This window comes from Nicotiana tabacum, chromosome 6 (genome assembly GCF_000715075.1).
Source record: "Nicotiana tabacum cultivar K326 chromosome 6, ASM71507v2, whole genome shotgun sequence".
Classification (NCBI taxonomy): Eukaryota; Viridiplantae; Streptophyta; class Magnoliopsida; order Solanales; family Solanaceae; genus Nicotiana; species Nicotiana tabacum.
In genome coordinates, this window is record NC_134085.1 from 148,311,601 (window position 1) to 148,332,751 (window position 21,151).

General features: G+C 34.5%; 1 protein-coding gene and 1 long non-coding RNA gene across 3 annotated transcripts; one reads left to right on the forward strand and one right to left on the reverse strand.

Moving 5' to 3' along the window:
- Nucleotides 1–10,252: 10,252 nt before the first annotated feature.
- LOC107765257 (uncharacterized) lies at nucleotides 10,253–17,159 on the forward strand. 2 transcript variants are annotated; one of them, XR_012710806.1, is made up of 5 exons: nucleotides 10,253–10,386; nucleotides 13,262–14,971; nucleotides 15,116–15,348; nucleotides 15,528–15,734; nucleotides 15,832–17,159. It is a non-coding gene; the product is annotated as an uncharacterized LOC107765257 (long non-coding RNA). The 2 variants fall into 2 exon arrangements; XR_012710805.1 differs by lacking the exon at nucleotides 10,253–10,386 and having other exon boundaries at nucleotides 14,943–15,080; nucleotides 15,164–15,348.
- Nucleotides 13,123–16,670, reverse strand: LOC107765256 (uncharacterized). Its single transcript, XM_016583879.2, has 2 exons — nucleotides 13,661–16,670; nucleotides 13,123–13,537 (listed from the first exon to the last, which is right to left on the reverse strand). The coding sequence occupies exons 1-2, from the start codon at nucleotides 16,668–16,670 to the stop codon at nucleotides 13,197–13,199; spliced, it is 3,351 nt and encodes a 1,116-aa protein (XP_016439365.2). The 3' UTR covers nucleotides 13,123–13,196.
- Nucleotides 17,160–21,151: the final 3,992 nt, after the last annotated feature.

Sequence of the window (21,151 nt, forward strand, 5' to 3'; positions counted from 1 at the left end):
GAAAGATAAGAAGGTTTAACACAAGACAATATTCGGATTACAACCCTCAGAATAATCCGGATAACAAAAATGACAACAAAATAAACCACCAACAGCTTCTCTCTTGCTAACCAAGGAACGAAGCGTCCTCCCATTTTATCAAAATTGGCATCTTAGCCACGAAGCTTTGCATTAGTATTGTCCAGACCATTTCCAACTTTGATATCATCAACCTTAGTCAACAAGTCCCCAATAGGATTTGAGTGCTTCTGTTATCATGCCTGATCCCCGCAAAGTGTGCTTCTGGGTCTTGTATTTCCGGCTTACCACAAACCAACCACCTTCTTTCTTTGCGATTCAAAAGCAAAACATGTTAGAATGGACTCCGTCGGTCCCCATTATTAATAACATCTTTTTTTTCATTTTCTTTCTTCTTTTTTTTCGATTTTTTTTCATCTTTTTACTTCTTTTTTTTTCGATTTTTTTTTCAATTTTTTTTTTCATTTTTGTTGTGGTCGAATCTTATGGAGATTGCCTACGTATCATGACCCCGCATGAATCAGACCTTGCGTAGTTCAGACCAAATGAAAGGTAACAACAATGAGACACATTTTTTTTCTTTATCAATTTTCATAATAAAACAACTGGGTTTCAAAGGTTGAAAGATGACCAACAAACTCAAAAATCAAACAACCCACATATTCTAGTCAAAAGATTTATAACCTCAGAACAAAAAGGCCAGCTTCCTTTCCCCGTTTGACAAATGCAACCAAACGACTATTTTTACAAATGTGGCCCCTTCCAAATCTCACATGAATTTTGAGGCTTGGGAGGATTATTTTATGACACTTTACAAACTTGTCCATTCTTTTACGAAAATAGCCTTTCGACAATCGAAAGATACTCTAAGGCTATTTCGGCAAGAACGGTTTAAGACGCGGCCGAAGCTGGCTCGACTTATTGTGACAAAAATCCAAACGGTATTCACCTGACCGCTGGCTCTTTTTTTTTCAAATTACAATAAAAACTTGGTGTTGCAAATACGGCCCTTCAGCGCCTCGGGGATGAAGATTTTTAAGGCTGTGTGGGTCAATTGGACCAAATCTAAAAATGACCCAAAGGTGGTTGTTTATGCAAAGTCAGCCTTCCGGCGTCCCTTTCGGGAACATTCGGCTATGTCTTGATAAAACAGCGTCACCCGACTTCTTTATGACAAAATTAAAATTTGACATTTTTTTTTGTTGCTATTTTTTTAGCAAAAGGGGGGGTTGGACACCACCCGAGGGTTGCCTACGTATCTCACATCCGGTGAGAATCAAACCCGCGTAGTTCAGGCTGGTCATGAATAAAGTAAATAAACTGATTTTAAATTATTATTATTATTTTTTGAATTTGTAAAAGAACTGCTTTAAAAGAAGAAAGGAAGTATATTTTTTTTTATTTTTGATTGATTTTCTTTTTGAAAGAAAGACTTCTAAGAATTCCTTTTCTTTTGATTCGAACTTTGATAATTTCAAAAGTAAAAGGAAGATTTTTTATTTTTTTTTGAATTTTTATTTGTTTTCTCTTATTCTAAAGAAGAAAGAAAATATTTTTTTGGAATTTTACCTCTAATAAAAGAAATGCTTTCTAAATTTTTTTTTTGAATTTTGAATTTTCTTTTCAATTTTTTAAAGAAGAAGGAAAATATTTTCGGATTTGTTTTATATATATATATATTTGTTTTAATAATTAAAAAAACTTTCTAAAGAAGTCAATAATGGAAAATATTTTTGGATTTTTTATTTTGAAAATTGGGAGTCTAAAAAAAAAAAAAAATTCTAGACTTTTTGGTAGGACAAATGTTTTTGCAACAAATAAAGATATATATACATTTTTTGGAAATAAAGAAAAACTTTTTGGACTTTTATATATATATATATATATATATTTGCATATATATATATATATATATATATATATATATATATATATATTTGCAACAAATAATAAAACCACTTTCAACGCGACTCTTTTTATTTTATTATTTTGAATTTTTCAGAAACGAATAAAAAAAAACTATTTTAAAAGTAAGACTCTTTTTCATTGTCATTTTTAGGGGAAGACAAACTATTTTCCTTTTTATATATATATATATTTTTATTTTTATTTTTAATTTTTTTTTGAAAAATAAGACAGAACAACGATTTTTTTTTCTATTTTTTCTTTGGTTTTAATAAAACAAACTAATAAAACATTTTTTTTTTCATTTTCTCAAAATTTCGGCAGAGTTTTGACAGTATTTGGGCATTGGTTTTTTTTTTCTTTTTTTTTTCAAAAATAAACAGTCAATTCCCTAACCGCTATTTCTTTTTTTTCAATTTTAAAATATTATTCCTGATATTCAAAAGTCAGTCAACACACAAATCCGGATCAAATAAATGCGCAAGTAGCAGCAAGTAAGATGCATCAGGATGGTCATTTTTTTTTGGTACACCTGTCCTAGACAGACCCAACCCCTGTGTTGAGTCTCCAAAGTCAAATGCACGTGATGCAAACAATCGCTCCTACTAGGGATCCGGCATGAAGCTGAGTTATTCTAAGTGAAAAAACCTGAGGCATATTGTTCTAGCCCTGGCTCACCTAAGTGGACAGCTTGAGCCGAAATGGGGGCAATGTACCGGGAGCACGAAAGTCTGCCCGGCCTAGTTACTTGTCCCAACTTCGTCTTATTTGGTATGACTTCTAACAGAAAGGTGGGTCACGCGCACGTGTACACCATAAATTCAGAAGACTCAGAAAGAAGAAGGGTTCCGTAGCAGTTTTATATACACAATTCAGATAATATTAAAGCGATAAAAGCATCATTTAGCACATTAGGCATATATCATGTAAAAATCAGATAAAAAATAAAGCCAACTATAACAGTTATTTTAAGCTCGAATTCTTGAACCCTGAACCAGTGGTTCTGGGTTTTGTCCCCAGCAGAGTCACCAGAGCTGTCGCACCTCCTTTTTCTGCCCCCGCGAGGGTGCATGGGAGTTTTCTCCAATTAAAGGACAGTCGAAACGGGATTTGTTTGTTTGTTTCAGAGTCGCCACCTGGGAATTTTAAGGCGTCCCGAGTCACCAATTTTTAATCCCTGAATCGAGGAGAATATGACTATGTTTGTTATTCTGCGAACCAGAAATCCTGAATAAGGAATTCTGTTAATCCGGAAGAAGGTGTTAGGCATTTCCGAATTCCGTGGTTCTAGCACGGTCGCTTTAACTGTTATTATATTTGACTTTGATTTATTAAATGCATATTTATTGCCCAATTTTATTGTTACCGCTTCTTTTTAGACTGCTTGTAATTAAGGGCCCTTCTTTGAATCGAATCACGCGTACGTGTATTCGTGTTATAGATTATATTTTTAAAATATGCGGAATTGTGTCATGCGTACGTGTACACGATAATATAGATAATATATTTATTAAAACAATTATTTTCGAATTTGTGCTTAAATAAAATAAAAAACATTCGCCTTTTTTGTATAATTAAGTAGTGAACCTCACATCTCGGGTTTTTATGAAATTAATAATGATATTCTCCGAGGAATCCCTTTTATTAAATATTCGATCGAAGTTGCGCGAACGCATAATCCGAATTGCTTTTAGAAATATAATCAGGTTACGCGAACGTATCCCTAATCACAAAAATATTCTTGATAAGGTTCTCTACAAATTGTTATTACGTGTTGACCGCGAGCCTTGTTTTACACATATGAATCATATATCTCAAATTTTAAAGAATTAATGGCGTGAAGAAGAAAACAGACAATATGTATCTAAAACTAACATTTTTTGTGGATACAACATTTGGATGTCCATAAATCGAATGGTGTATAAAATTGGGAAAGAACTTAAAATGATAAACAAATTAATAGTTTCCGCAGAATCTTCATTGTTTCATTTAAGGCGAACTCTTCTTCTATATATCTTTTACATAAAATGCGACGATTCGTTTATAAATCCCATGTCCTTCTCATGTATTTGTTTTAGTCCAAAGTTATAATTATTTAGTTAATTTTTGATTACGAAGATTGAGTTTGAGATAAATAAACCAATTCTTATTCTCTGCCTATGCGAATATTTGCAAACACTAACTCTATATTTTGTAAAAAAAAATCATCGACATTATTTCATACATTAAAAGAAATGAGTTGATTTAACTACGCCATTTGTTATTAAGAAAGAGAATTAATCTACCAATTGATTTAATAAGACGACATCATCTAGCCTTAAACAAAATTGGATATTTGACAAAATAAGCTAGTAATGTAATTTCTGGGTATTTCCGTACTATTCTTTACTTAGCTAACAATATCACAAGATTTAATTAATGGCCAATTTTCTGCAATGTTCCCTATCAATTCAAACAATAAATGTCATCACTAGTCCTCAAAACATATAAGATTATCGTGGAATTTACTACTCCAGAAGGTTAATTAGTTAACAGTTTATCATGTCAAGTATAATACTATACTAACCAATTAAAACAAAACTGAAACTTAAACTAATAAAATTTAAATGAGTAGAAGACATCCTTATAATTCCAAACTTCATTTACTTGCCATGTTGAAGCTTTTCATGACATGAATTTACAAATATGTACCTGATATTGGAAGCAAAAGAAAATGATGATGAGAATCAGCGGTAGTAATAACAATACAGCAACAACAGTCCAGCAGCAGTAACAACCCAGTAACAGACCGGTGGAGTAGTAATCCCAAAAACAAAAGCTTTAAGCTTTAAATGAAACACCAACCATTAATACTAATTTCAAACAAAGAAAGAAAGCAGAAGATTTTTTAGTTTTTATTTTTATTTTGAAAGCTTAAATATTTTTCGGAATTTTTCTCTCTTAAATGTTCAGCCCTTTTTTTTTCTCTCTTCTATTTTTCTTCCGTTTTTTTCTCTCTCTATCTGTCTCTCTGTCTCTTCTGTATCGTCTTTGTCTTGTGTTCAAGACTTCATATATATAATCTCATCCCATAAATCTTTTAATCAATTAAAATCAACACTTTTTCTCTACCCAACCCATTATTTTCCCACTCATCCTCATTACATTAAATAAACATATCACACCACCCCATTATATTTTGTCCCCCATGCTTCATTTAAAATAATACAAGATTCCCCCCACTATATTTTGTCTTGTCCCCCCTTTATATTAAACAACTATATCACAACCCACCCCATTTCATTTTGTCCCCCATGCTTCAAATAAACAATTACAAAATGTACAATTCCTAAACTACCCCTCCGACCTTACTGAAATTACCAAACTACCCCTGAACGTACTACAAATTTACCAAACTACCCATCAGCTATAACACATCAATTAATCAAACTTAACCAAAATATAGACAATATGATCAATTTCTAACAATGTTCAAACAACAATATGAACACGGATGAACATCATAACAACAATATCACATGAACACGATTTTAACAACATTTCAACAACAAATCACATGAACACAAATTGAACAACAAAGAACAACTAAAATTTGATTGAACAATATTTTAGCAACAAACAATCCTATTTTCGGATTCAACAACTACAACAAACAAGTATATTTAGATTTCTAACTTCAATCATATTGAACTTAAAATCAATTCTAACAACATTACAACCAACAATTCCTATATTAAACTTTATGAGACAAATTCAAGAAATAATCACAAATGGTAAACAATAAATCAAGCTATACAAATTTCGGATTCAAGAACAATCAAACAAAGTATGAACATGAATTAAATCTATTTTAAACAACAAACATGATGGATTTAAACGATTAAACCAACATATTTCTCTAACACAACTAAATTCTTTAAACAAATAACAAGATCGACGAAGAAACAATTATGAACTTAAACTTGAACTTAACAATATTAACAATTTCTAACAATACATAAACACATGAAACAAATTGAAGAAATAGTTAATTAAATTTCAATTTGAATCTAACAAACATCAAACTAACAAATATTCACTTAAACAATAATACAAACATGAAATGAATATGAAAACAACTAATTAAACTTCTATTTTGAAATCTGAAAATTAATTTAACAAACAACATGAACATGAACAAAACCAAAAATCAAATATCTAACCATAGACATGAATAAAACAAACATTCGCCGATTTTAGATTCGAAAAATATCAAAACAAAATACGGACAAAATAAAATTCAAAAACTACTAACCGGATTGAAACGACGAATGATTAACCAACGACGAACGACATCGACCAAAACTCATCCGTGTATGCGAGGCCAAAGTGAAGAGGACGAAGGTGAGGCGGCAGCGTCGGGGGCAGCTGAAGCCACTGCCACGACAAAGCAGCAGCGGCGACGACCCAGCAGCGGCGACGAACTAGCAGCGGCGTCCAAGCAATGATAGCAGCATCAACGACAACCATGGAAGCAGCAGTCCATCTAGGAGGACGACGGGGAGAAGAAGCAACATCGGCAGAAGCAGCGATGGGGAGGTTGACGATGAAGCAGCTGCGACAGGAGTGTTTGGACGTAAAGTTGCTGAATGCAGCTGCGCGAGCAGCAGCAGTTCGGTCGCGTTCGGAGGTCGTTTGGTCGAAACAGAAGCAGCATGGTCAGCCATGGACGTCGAGCTCAAGGTTGAGCTCGACGAGCTTCGTCAATGGCGGATAGGGCTAGGAATTTCGGACGAAGAAGAAGGAGATGAAGACGATGTAGCCATGGGTGGTCGGATTTAATGGAGGATCGCCGGAGAGGTTTTGGAGAGGAAGAAGATAGGGTGGCCATTGTTGGCTTTCTTGAAGCTTGAGGAAGAATGAAGAAGATAGGAGGGGGGGATGGTTTAGAATTTTTTTTAGGGTTTTTGTCTTCTTTTTTTTTTGTTTTATTTTGTAAAATGTAAGACAAAGGGGTTTGGGTCTTTTGGGTTATGGACTGGGTCGACCCAATTCGAAATGGACTGGGTCGTAGGGAAGATTGGGCCATTTTTTGGGCCTGTGGCTTGAAATTGAAGAAGAGGCCTAATTCCGACTTTCTTTATATTTTCGCTCTTTTTTCTTCTTTTATTTTTCTAAAACTAAATTATAAAAATACTTAAACTATTATTAGGAACTAAATTAATTTATAAAAGCGCAAATTAACTCCCAATAACAATTAACGCACAATTAAGTATTAATTAAGCATAAAATTGTATATTTGGACATTAAATGATAAAATTGCAAACGATGCCTATTTTTGTAATTTTTAATTTTTGTAAAACAAATTTAATTACTAACAATTGTAGAATTAAATCCTATATGCAAAATGTGACATATTTTTGTATATTTTTTTTAATTAATTTAGCAAATAAACACGCACAGACAAATACAAATAATTATTCAAAATATCACAAAATTGCACACCAAAGAAAAATCATTTTATTTTTGAATTTTTTGGGAGTAATTTTCATATTGGGCAAAAATCACGTGCTTACAGAAGGTATTTTCTAATACCTTTAAGCTGACTATTTCTTCAAGGACATTTTCTAATTAGAAGGTATTCATATTGCATCTTCTACAATATTTCTTGAAATCTAAACTGTTTTCATTTTTTGAATTTGGTATAGACTGATTATTCACCAAAGACAAATTAAATTCAAAAGAGTCCAATCTTGATCAATAACAACTCCTTGCACATATCTAGATTTATGAAATGTGCTATGTGGCAAGTGTCTTCAAGAGTTTGTACTGTAAACAAAGAATTAATGGTTTCTTTAAATATCTAAGCTTATGGGACTTCAGTTTGGTACTTGTAGTGTTACGAAGTAGGTTCTTTTGCCTTCTCATTTTTTCCTTCTTTTTGTGATGAGCAATAAAAAGAAAGTTTATTTACAAGCACCGACACTTAAATAATGCTGACATGATATAAAAAAATTCTTGTATAAGTCCATATTTTATTTTTATAATGGTGATAGAAATCATATCAATGTATCTACTTCATAACTATTTATGTTCTTGATAACTAATGGACTTTTTAGTCATTTGCTACTCATATGATTGAGCTTTTTCTTTCCTTTTACTTGAGGGTGAGTAAATATCGACCAACTTTTTTGAAGATTATTTGCATTAAATTCCGGCATATCGATATAGTTGTCAGAGTTAGCTTATCAAAGAAAAAACAAGGATTAGTATTCCTCCAAAAAAAATTCGTAATTGTCGACCGGTTTAATCTTAAGAATAGGAGGATCTCATACTCTTTAATTTATGATGCATCCTTAGACTGTAGTAATAATGTCTTGCCTTTAATTATATTGTTCCATCTTCTCTAAAGGAGTGTAACTTGACACTTAGGTACATTACTCTAGGATAGTCTCTCTCTCTAGCTTATTTTTATATCATGGTGTATTTCAAATTCTTGGTGCGGGACTTGTACTCATTAACAAAAAATATCTAATATCTTATATTCTCTTCTTGGAATAGGAGCAAGAAGCTCTTTTGACGGAGGCCATGACATATATGAAGTATGATGTCTCCAGGCACAAATTTTTGCAATACTTTTTATGGCTCTCAATGAGACTATGTGATTTTTGTTGTGCGTACATGGCGTAAACACTCATAATCATGGTACATGTGGTTGATCATGTAGTATAGAATGAGAGGTAGGAGATGAGAAATTAGTCATATGCTTGGGTTTAATTTTGTAAATGTGATGAATAGAAAAGCACAAAAGAATAAATATTAGCTCAGTTTTACATATGTCAGCCGGCCCCTAAGGGAGGTAATATATATTTTATATTTCAATCACTATTGACCAAAGACGAAACTGTTCTTCTGTGTTTGTGAATTTATTGTTATTCTTAATGATTTGTTATTATTTAGAGTCGTAATCACATGTAAATACACAATTACAATACAAATTGTTGGACCCGTGATATGCACGGACAACACTCATCTAGTTATAACATATAGACAACATAGTCAAAAATATGGAATAATTTTTAATTTTTTCACGAGATATTTTGACATATAAAATTTATTGTGTTAAAAATTTAATAGGGTTCAAAGTTTCTCAGTGCACGGTTGGAGCTAGGTTCAAATAAAGAATGGTGCTAGACCATTTATAAGTGAACAGTGATAAACAAAACAATGACCAAAGAGTACATTGAATGCTAATTTTAAAACATTACTTTGGACGAACATTTTGGAATAAATTATGACTTTATATCTATCATGTAATCCTAGTAGTTTTATGTGAGACATCCCTGAAGCCTTTAATTACAGCACTTCAAAGTTACATTGTATTTTTCCACAACCTAAGGTACTAATAGTTATTTTCAACCGTTAAGAAAACAAGGTTAATTTTACTCACTAACAGCCGGTTGTTACGCATCGTTTCATAAGGTATCGTATCGTAATGTATTGTATTGTACTGTATCGTTTAATAAATATAATGTTTGGACAGATTGTGTCGTTTGCCATCGTTTCATGATATCACGCACCAGTATTATGAAGAATAAACTTGCAATATTATAAAGAAAATTTATGATGCAAGGTAAAATTACTATATAAAAAGATAGGGTAAATGATAAAATAAAATAATTTAATAATAATAAAGGGTGAGATTGAGAGAAAAAGACAAGGTAACGACGCGACCACACCAAATCGGTCGTTACATAAAGTGGCACATTTCGTCGTTATGTAACGACGGATTTAACGATACGATACAATAAAAGTTAAGTAACAAAAGTACTCTTAATAATATTTTTATTTAGGACGGAGGGTGAAGAGTTTGGGTAGGGGTGAGGGGTGGGGATGGGGAATAGAGTGGGCAAGATTGATGAAAAGTTTTGAAAAATATTTTCCCTTCTTTTGATAGGGAAAATATTTTCCTCCAATTGGACGGAAATGAGTTCAGGAGGAAAATATTTTCCAAAATATTTATGCCAATCAAACATGAAAAAATTGAAAAATATTTTTCGAAAAATGTTTTACTTCGTACCAAACACACCATAAACATTATGCACTATACCAGTGAATTCATAAAATTATTTTTTTATCATATTAAAATAATTAAATATTACTTACTATTACAATAAAGTTAAAAATTATTTTTGTTACATAAAGTAATTAAATATTAACACTGAAGTCACAGAATTTTACTTACTATCAAAGTAACTTATTATAATCAATTATTGTTACAGTAAATAAAACTTAGTGCTCTCAGCATCACTACCCCACAAGGCCACAAGCAAATTGGAAACAAACTGAAAAGAGCTTCACAAAATTATATCAATCCAATCTATTTAATGTTCAAAAATGATTTTCTGAAGTAGTAATAGCTATGCATTATCTTTTATAATTTGAATTGCTTTGTTTCCCATGCTCCGATCCATCAATCAACAGGTACAATGCTTTTCCCAATTTCGGCTCTCTAAAATTTAACAAAGAATCTGAAGCTGATTCAAGTGAAAAACAACAGAATAGATGGCGTATTATGACTGTGACTAAAGTCTGATGTTGCTGATATCTCTTGTGTGCTCTTGGTTCGCAGCTTCGCGATCAAATAATGCTCTTCATCTTCCTATTTTATTGCTCAAGAATATATTTCTCATATCTTCCTTTTCTCTTCACATCCTTGCTTTATTATTTCACTAGTTAGCTCGTGGCATAACCAGTATTTTCACTAAAAGTAGTCAAAATATAGAGAATTAAATAGACAAAGAAGCCGAGGGATTCAATATATAGTATAAAAAGGAAGCATGTGCACAAATTATCCCACATTCACGCAGGGTCAGAAAAGGCCGCACCCCAAGAGGTGTGATGTAGGTAGTCTATCGATATACCCTAATGCAAGCATCAGTGGCTGATTCCACGGCTCAAACGTGTGACCTATACAGAGACAATGTAACAATGTAATTTCACCTAGCAGCATAGTGTTATTTCTTAGTCAGCTGGTTAATCAGTAAAAAAAACCTTTTGAAATCTCCAGTTCTGGAACTCATCTGGTAGACTTGGTAATTAGATACTCGATATGTTTTGGACTTCTATTGAGTACCCAGAATGGGGGCAATGGACTTCAATACACCGAGCGGGAGAGGTTTTGTTGGTTCCGTATCTTGCCATAGGCTTTATTTGTCATGTTTGCGTCAACTAGGAATTGATCCATCATTGATCATATGCAAAAGCTGGTATACATCATATTGTCCTTTAAGTTTGTTCCCTTATCATGTATAATGGTATTGATTGACAAAAAGAGATTGAGGCAAACAGATGTGGTTTGGAACTTATCAATATTCGTCTAGTAACCTGACTTTTAGGTCCTTTATTTCATTTAATATATGTAAAATCAAATGACAAAAAATATGTTTCGTTGAAATATTCTTGCAGATAGATATACATTATCATGATTGATTGGAACAGTTGTGAAGAAAATATGAAAGAATTGTAGAACTCGAGCTTTTTCTAAAAGTTAGCATTGTTTAGTGTTAATCAAACAGATTGCCAAGCTCTATTATGTATCTAATTCTTTATGACGTGATTGGACATTCCATCCTCCTCATGGTGATGTTTTACTTTCATTGAAAATATTGTCATGTTGCTCTGTGCTTAATAGTCCATAGACCATGTATATTAATAAACTATTGTTCAATTTAGCTGGTTGTAAGTATTCGAATACCCAACAAGACAATGTATAGGTCCATTGAGCTGTTAATTTACAAGTTAGTTGTAGGTAACATAGCCAGTAATGGAGTAGTTCTCTAAATTCAAAGTAGACAAACTCCTGAGCCCTGAATCATACTTTATTAGACTGAGGAAGCAGACAAGTCTAACCTTGTTTTAAATTCTTCACCTTGAGGCTATTTGAAAAGCTTTTGAGTATGTTACTTTGTTTCTTGGAGCATTTCTGTAGATTCTTGTTTCTAGGGACCTTACCTTTGGACTAGGGTTTCAAACATTTATGACTATACTTTTAACTTCAGCAATGTGATCGGATGTAGAATATGATTAGCTCTTTTTGAGAAACTATGCAGAACTTCTTCCTCTTCAATCTTGGTTATCGGCTTATCGCGTATCTAAACTATTCTCTTCAATGTTTTATACTTTCTCTTTTTAGCTGCTTGCACTAGCTTTGGTACTGGAGCAAGCACCAAATTCTAGGACTTCGTCTCAAATATTTTGGCGCGGAAATGCATTTCTAAGTGTAGAAGTTTGGGAATTTAGTGGATCTGACTCCAAAATGGAAGTTCTATTGCTAGAAGTCCGAAACTTGTCAACATGTGTAGTGTTGTCATGTGAGTATGTCCAATGCAAATTCTAATGAATAAACTTAACCTGAAAGTAGTCAAAATCTTGCGTGGATTTGTTTGTAATGCACATCCAAGTCAATTGGATAAACAATACGATTCTGAAAAGGTTTCAATTGGACTTTTTCTACTCTGATGATTAGTGCGCATTGTACTAACTCCGGTGCTGCAGTTTTCATAATTGAGACATGCCTTTCATCTGTTTGTCATTTGTAGTAGCAGTACCAATTTATTCTTGCACCTCTTGAGTATTTCCTTTCTACTGAGTTTTGATTAATTCTACAAGGACTATTATTATACTCTCATTTTCTGATTTTCCTATTTGATTTGCCATTTCTCAGTCAAGTCTTGTTAGAAGTTCTGTCATAACCCATACCTGAGTTATGTCTCTTTTATTTAAATCTGTATTTGCATGAAATATAATGATTGTTCCACAAACTATTTCTATTCATCATATCCTCTTTGATTTTCTTTTCTAGAAATTATTCAGTCATTGGAAGTCTGGTACTCAAAGAAGAAGGGCAAGGCAGACATCATCGATTCTTGCATTCTTTTGCAGGAGCCATCATCATTAGTTCTATCAAATCCAACAAAATCTATCTTTTTCTGCTGATTGTGAAGTGCTGTTTTTCTAGTCTTCTTTCTTTTTATAAGCCACAAAATAGGACTAGATTGTAGCAATGCGTTGTCCATTCTTGCTCTCTTTTTAATTTTAAAACCTGAAATTTGTTCAAAATTTGGAGCAGCTGGAGGAAGTAATAGGACATACTTTAAATTTGTACTGGAAACATCATTCATTTTTTTAATCTGTGTTGTTGCATTGGTTGTCAGAAAGTTAAAATGAAAGATTCAGGATCATGTATTATGTTGGAAGTTGGAAAAATGAACCGAGTTACAGTGTTAAAAGCTTCATTTCTTCTCTTTACATCTATGATTTAACTCGACAAGAGACCTTACTACATCCCTCATCGCAGGCCTCGCATTTGCCTCGAGTTGAGCACATTGAAGTGCCAGATCCACTATTTTCAGGGCTTTCCATTGTACTTCTGCATCCCAGAGGCGAATTTCTTCATCAAGAAAACAAAAGAAATTGTTGCTTCTCTGCAAGTACTTCCTAACCCAGGAAACGATGTCTAATCCTTCCTCAAAGCTGGGGTCTACTGGCATTTTTCTGCAGAAGAGCTCCAGTAGAACAACTCCATAGCTATACACATCACTTTTCTCTGTCAATTGAACTGAGTATGCGTTCTCTGAATTGATGGAGGGAGAAGGACATAGAGGGGTCAGGGGAGAAAGTAATAAAAGTGATTAGCTGATCAAAGTAATATGCCAGCTGAATTATACTGAAATTAGCGTAGTAAAGTGTGGCTAACCTGGAGCAATGTATCCTAGGGTCCCAACAATTGTGGACTTTGATGAGTTTTCATCAGAATCTGATACTATTTTAGCAATCCCGAAGTCTCCAATCTTTGGCTCCATTTCAGAATCCAACATTACATTATCTGATTTGAGATCTCTGTGAATGATTTGAGGGACAGAATCATGGTGAAGATATGACAGACCTTGAGCTATACCAAGAGCAATACGATGGCGGGACTCCCAGTCCAGGACTACAGGTGGTCTACTCTGGTGAAGGGCATAATGAAGAGTCCCCCCAGGGATAAATTCTGTTAGAATGAAGCCATATCCGTGTCTGATGCAGTATCCTCCCGGTTTTACCAAATTGCGGTGTCTGACTAGATTTAGGGTTGTCATTTCATCATTGAATGCTCTCTCAGCTAAATCAATCTTCTTGACAGCCCAATGCTTTTTGGATTTCACAGTTTCCATCTTATAGACTGTTCCATGTTTGCCTCTTCCGATAACGTATTTTTCGCTCCAGCCCTCTGTTGCATGTACAATGTCCTCAAAACTTATACCATCTGGTAGATCATCAAGCCCTGATTGACACTTGATGAGCTGATGCTTAGGACGCCGAGTAACTAGTAAGTATGTTGCAGCAACTATGATTGCCATGGACAGCACACATCCACTAATTACACCAGCCAAAGTCTTCCATTTTACATGTGATTTTTTCACATGCTTGCAGTTACTACCTTGAGCGCCTGATAAGCAGAGTCCTGGATTTCCCAGGACAGATCCTTGATGTGAACTTAATAGTTTTCCCCATGAAATGGGTATCTGCCCTGACAAGTTATTAAATGATATGTTGAGAAATGACAGGGTTATCATCTTGTCCATTTCTGATGGTATTGCACCAGACAAGTTGTTGCTTGATATATCAAGGACCTCCAGTGTGTCTAGATTGCCTAGGCATCTAGGAATTTCACCAGTAAACTTATTCATGCTCAGATTCAGTGCAAAATTAGGTTGCCTAAGTTTACTCAGACTGCATGGAATTGGGCCTTCGAGCAAGTTGTTCCCCAGCTGCAGCTTTATAAGCTTTTGTGTGGAGGTGAAAGTGTCCGGAAGAGCACCAGAAAGTTTGTTGTCCTGCAGCAGAAGATTTGTCAATACTGAAGATGATGCAATTTCTTTCGGAATTCTTCCTGAAAGACTGTTGTTGCTGAGATCCAATTCGGCCAGTTTCGCAGAGTAACTCAACTGAAGTGGAATTTGTCCTTTCAGTCTGTTTGAAGAAATTCTCAGTCTTACAATATTTTGCAGCATTCCAAATTCTGCAGGTATGGAGCCAGAAAACATATTTTCTGAAAGATCAATTGTTGAAAGATTAGTCCAGTAGCCAAACGCTGCTGGAATCCTTCCTGCAAGCATATTTCCTCGAACATTCAAGTAAGAAATATTCTCATTCTTTTCAATGTCGTCAGGAATACTCCCCTGCAGATTGTTGTTGAGAAGGTTCACTCTATATACAGATTTGCATTTTGCGATACTTGTTGGGAAGCTTCCATTGAAACGGTTATATTCAAGAGTCAGGACTCCAAGCCTGTTTCCATTACATATTTCAGAAGGAATGTGTCCGCTGAGGTTATTATAACCTAAATCAACCTTAAATAAGCCAGGAACATTTTTTTTCCCCAGATCTGGTGGCACCTCCCCGGTAAGGTTATTATGAGCCAAAGAAAGAAATGCAAGTTTCGTCATATTTGTAATTCCATGTGGTATCTTGCCTGTCAATTGATTCTCATAAAGACCTAACTCCTCCAGTCCGCTTATTCTGCCTATGCATTCTGGAATTTGACCTCGAATTTGATTTTTGAATGCATAAAATTTTGCTAGGGTTTGAAGGTTGCAAAGTTCTGAAGGAAGTTCCCCACTGATGGAGTTATTGACGAGATTGATTTCAACAAGAGAAGAGCAGTTTCCAAGTTCTGCTGGTAATGAACCACTAAGCATGTTTTTATACAGATAAAGATTGTTCAAATTCTTCAGACGTCCAACTGACCTGGGAATCTGACCAGTTAATTTGTTAACTGACAAATCAATGTAAGTTATCTGATGACAGCCTCCAATCTTTTCGGATATACTTCCATTAAACTTATTGAGGGAAAGAACTAACTCTTGTAAGCTCCCTGTCCATAAGGTTTCAGGAATTTCCCCTATAAAGTGGTTATCATCTAAAGAGAGATTCTTGAGGTTTGAAAGGCCTCTAAAAACCTCTGCGGAAATAACTCCTCCAAGATTAGCAGATGATGCGTAGAATGCAGTAAGGTTGTGACAATTACCCAGGGTAATTGGCAAAGAACCTGAAAAATGGTTCTCAAAAATATAAAGCTGGGAAAGTGAACACGAGGATGGGAAATCTGGAAGAGGTCCTGTTAGATTGTTTCTTTGGAGGTAGAGATCTGTCAAGTTTGGCAAATCAAATAGCTCATTTGGAATGTTTCCACTAAGGGAATTTTCCCACAGCCCGAGATATTGAAGGCTTGTAGAAAGGCCTACCTCAGAAGGAATGGTGCCATTGAGCTGATTGTAACCCAAATCAAGTTGTAAAAGCTTGCTTGATTTGAAAATCTCTGGTGGGATGGATCCTGAAAATCTGTTGTCGTTGAGGAAAATCGTGTCAAGTTGGCTGCAGTTTGCGAGCATAGCGGGGATGCCACCAGTGAAATGGTTGCCACTGAGATCAAGAGAGACCATGTGAGGAAGACGGCAAAGATTGGGAAAGGCCTTGTCCAAGATCCCAGATAGAAGGAAGTCTGTAAACTTCAATGATTCGACATGGGTTCTGTTTGAAGAGCAGGAAACACCTTTCCATTGGCAGTGTGAGATGGACTGATTCCAAGGGAGCAATTGTTGAGAGGGCTCTGGGAGACTGCTGCGGAACCCAAGTAGATGAACAGCATCTTGAGGCAATGATGCTGAAAATACTGCTAAGATGTTGGCAAAGAAGAGAAGACAATTAACCAGAAACAAGAACATTTCTGACCTCTTAAACACTTCCCCACAGAAGCTGTATCCAAGAAGCACCTACATGCAGTAGGTCAGTAGAGAAAGGAGAGCTATTTCAAGAATTGATTTTTAGGTTGGGAGACCTGAGATGTAACAGATGTGGACTATGTATAAGTTTAGACTTGGTTGTTTATTAACATGTGAATGCAGCTAATGGTGTTTAGGGGATAGTAGGTAATGAATGATTAAGGAAGACAAAAAGTGGAGAATATTTAAAGATGTGCTTAGGCTGGTTTGCTTTCCCTTTCTACAGCATTAAGTGGAGGATAATGCTTTTAAAAATGGCCATGAGCCACAGAGCCAGCCTCATCTTCTCTCCATTTTGTATAATATACACCACGTTCCTGAGTACGCACGCGATTATATTTAAATAACTGTCGGGCCATGTGCATATTGACTCTAGTTTTAAGTGAAAGGCGTGGTGAAAATATATAACCAAAGAGACAAATTTTCCTTCTTGCATTTGATTAATGAGTAAGTTTACATTACTGAATGAAAGTTCGGCATTCTAGTGTAGTATGACCACATACTATATTTAGCCAACTAACATACTTGATTTTGGCCCAGCTCGTTGGACTATACACTCTGGTAGATGGAACTTGGAAGTCCTTAATAAACTTGTGTGATACAAAATCTCTCTATTGTCAGTGTTTCCTTATGTTTTTAAGTTACTTATTCATTATCAAGTTAAAAATAAACAGGAAAAATTCACAAATAAACCAGTTTTCAGTTATGTAATTTAAAAAATAGCCAATATTATGGAGTTTAACTTCAAATTTTCACTTGTGAAATTTAAAACTTCAGGATACTGCTTATTATACAGGACCAAAATGTGGCTAGTGAATACTATTTCTACACGATAAACTGGTAGTAGTAGCTTTCATGCAAAATAGGATTCTAACAAAACCACTTTTATTTTTATATGGTTGTCGCTAAAAAGGGTCTCCCTGTCAGCATAATAACTTCGAAAGTCTAGAAAGCTTTAGGTTGTAATTGTCAGCAGTCGTCTTTGCTTTATTTTCTGTCGTCCTTCTTCCAACGTTCTGCGTTAGGATTGCACAGATGTATTCATAATACGCAACGGAAGATAATAATAATTTTACGCAGAATTTTTCATGTTTAATATTTATTTACATGTCAAAGATCGGATTTAAGATGTATCTGGTGAAGAGAGTCGTTTTAAATTTCTTCGATAGTGCGAAGACTCTATGCGTATTCACACCGAGACTGATCCTTGTTATCAACTCTTTGGTTAATGAAACCACGCGAACAAATTGAATGAAAATATTGTATTGAAATTTTTTCTCAAAAATCTCAACTCAAAAATAGAGGAACAAGAAATAATTTTCTTGTGTTAGTATTTTCTATCTAGACTTTTTATTGCACTATTACTTTCTCAAAGTAATTTTTTTCTCAAGGACTTTAAAATATGTATAAGATCTACATGACCAATTCTTACATACATACATACATACATACAATATGTATAAGATCTATATAACCAATTCTTAATAAGGACTCACATATATATACATAATTTCCATTGGAAAATACAAATCACATGCCTTATGGGATTTGATGAAAAATACAAATCACATGCCTTATGGTCAATATTTTCCTACTGAAAATATAATCCCATTCCAAATGGGTTTGTTGTTGACAATTCCTATACACCTGAATTCAATTTAGAATTGAATTCTAACACTTAGTCTCCATTATAAAAAGGATATTTTAAGCAAAGGTTGATACCTTATTTATTATAAATAAATACTTTTTTAAAAGATTATCTTCTATAGCTACTTTTTAATTTTTATAGCAAAATATTTATTTATGACCATTTTCTACATTTAAGCCATTAAATACGCTGTGTATTATTTCTCTCTCCCTCTCTCTTCCCTCTGCTTTTAGAAACCCTAGCAGGGGTTGTGTTCCGCCAACAACAGATCCGGCTGGCGACCACTTCCCCCCTTCCTTGTTGTGTCACCCCTAAAACCCTCCTCCGGCCGGCGATTTCTTTCACACAGTTCTGTTACACATTTTAATTTTTTTCTTAGATTTTGCGTTGATTGTTCATGTTTGCCTTGTGAGATCTGAAGAAGTTCTGTCTCTAGTTTCCGTTTGATCCTTTAAATTGGTGCTTCTTCAACAACTCTCTTCACTTAACCGGCGGCGATGCCCCACATGGTGGTGGCCTGGATATCGATGGACTAGGGACGGAGTTTGGGGATGAGGAACTTGAAGAGTCTGTTAACTTTTTTTTCATTGTATTTCAGTATATCTCGCTGTATTTCATTGTATTCACTGCCTTTTTTTCATTGTATTTTAATGTATTTCGTTGTATTTCATTGTATTCACTGTCTCGCTGTATTCCGTCAATGTATTCATATGTTTTTTTAATTAATATAATTTATGTATTCAGATGTATATATGTATTCAAATGTATCTGCAATATGTATTCATATATTTTTGCACTATAGATGACCTACTATACTTCATGTATTCAATATATTTTATGTATTTAACTATATTCAATGTAATTATATAATTTTAATATATAAATCATTTTGTAAAGATACCACTAAAAATATTTTAGTAAAGATACCACTAAAAAAAGAAATGATGAATTGAATCTCTGAAGATTATTTTGCTTTTGGGGTATTTTTTCGGTTGAGAATCTTTTCTATAACCAGAAACACAAATTTTGTATGTTATAATTGAGTTTGTTGTAATGACCCAAATGGTCATCACTTGTTTTAGAAACAAATTCAGTGTTCCGAGGCCTAAAAATCTCCCTTTTACCTCACCTTGATTTGCGTACGTGGTCCGGACCTATATCCGGAAAGCCTTCTATGTGAAAATATAAGAAATAGAAATTTCTAGAGTTAAAATTTGGTTATGGTTGACTTTGGTTAATATTTTGAGCAAACGGACCCGGATCCGTATTCCGACAATCCCGGGAGATCCGCAGTAAAATATGGGACTTGGGCGTATGCCCAGAAATGAATTCCAAAGTCCCAAGCATTAGAAATCAATTTTTGAAAGAAATTGTTTTACTGAATTATCTAAGAAATGAAGAAAAGAATTAATGTTTGAAACCAATGGTACCGGGCCCGTATTTTGGTTTCGGAGCCCGGTACAAACTTGTTATAATATTTAAAAGATAACTATGAAATTTGGTAATAAAAATGGAGTCTATTTGACGTGAGTTGGACTTCCGGTTGAAGAGTTATGAACTTTAAGTGTTCTTGAGGAAAATGATGAGTTTTGAGGTTTAATCCATGGTTTTACATGTTATTTTGATGATGTGATTGCACGAGTATATCCATATAATATTTTTGAGTTAGTATACACATTTGGTTTGGAGTCCCGAGGGCTCGGGCGAGTTTCAGGTAGGTTCCAGGATATCTTAGGCTTAAAATATGGATGTTGCAGGTTCAGAGAAGTACAAATCTCTGAACCCACCAGTGCGGTCTGCATTGGTTTTGTGTTGTCCGCAGTGGGGCCTTTGCGGCCACACTCGATTTTGTGCGGTCCGCACAGGTTCATTGGTTCGACTTTGGAAGCCTATATCTTTTGATTTACAAGGAAATTTGAGATGATTCAAAAACAAAAGTTGTAGTCCTTCGCGTCTAGTTTCCAGAAAGGTAAAGAAATCACAATTTGGATAATTTTAGAGAAAGTTATGGCAAAAATACTAAAGCATGTCACTGCAGTCAACCTTGTGAGCTCCACGGCCGCACTCCATTTTGTATGGTCCGCATATGGGGTCTGAGGAGGGTATATTTAAACGGAATTTTCAGTTATTTTTCATTTTTCAAAACCCCAAAAACATAAGAGGCGATTTTTCAAACAACCTTTCTCCTCCAAAATATTAGTAAGTGATTTCTAACTCATTTTCTTTACTCCTTAACTTCTTTTTACAAGATTTCATCCTAGAATCTAGGGTTTTCATGGTGAAATTGGGAATTTTGGGAAAAACCTAAGAATATTGAAATTTAGGAGATTTAGACCTCAAATTGAGGTCGGATTCCAAAATCAATTGTATATCCGGGCTCGGGGGTGAATGGGTAATCGGGTTTTGGTCCGAATTTCGGGTTTGGACCAAGCGGGCCCGGGGTCGATTTTTGACTTTTTAGGAAAAACTTTAGAAAACGTATTTCCAAGCATTAGAATTGATTCATTTAGCATTTATTAATATAATTAAGTAACTTGTGGCTAGATACGAGCGAGTTGGTGGTGGAATCAAGAGGTGAAGCGATTGTTGAGGCTTGAATTGTGTTCGTGGCATCGAGGTAAGTGTTTGGTCTAACCTTAGCTTGAGGGATTAGGAGTTGTGTCCTATTTGATACATGTTAGTTTTTTAGTACGACGTATAGACATGGTGATGTGTATCTATACGTTGGTGTCAAGCATGACCGTGAGTCTTAAATTGAAACTGTTGTGTTCTTGAT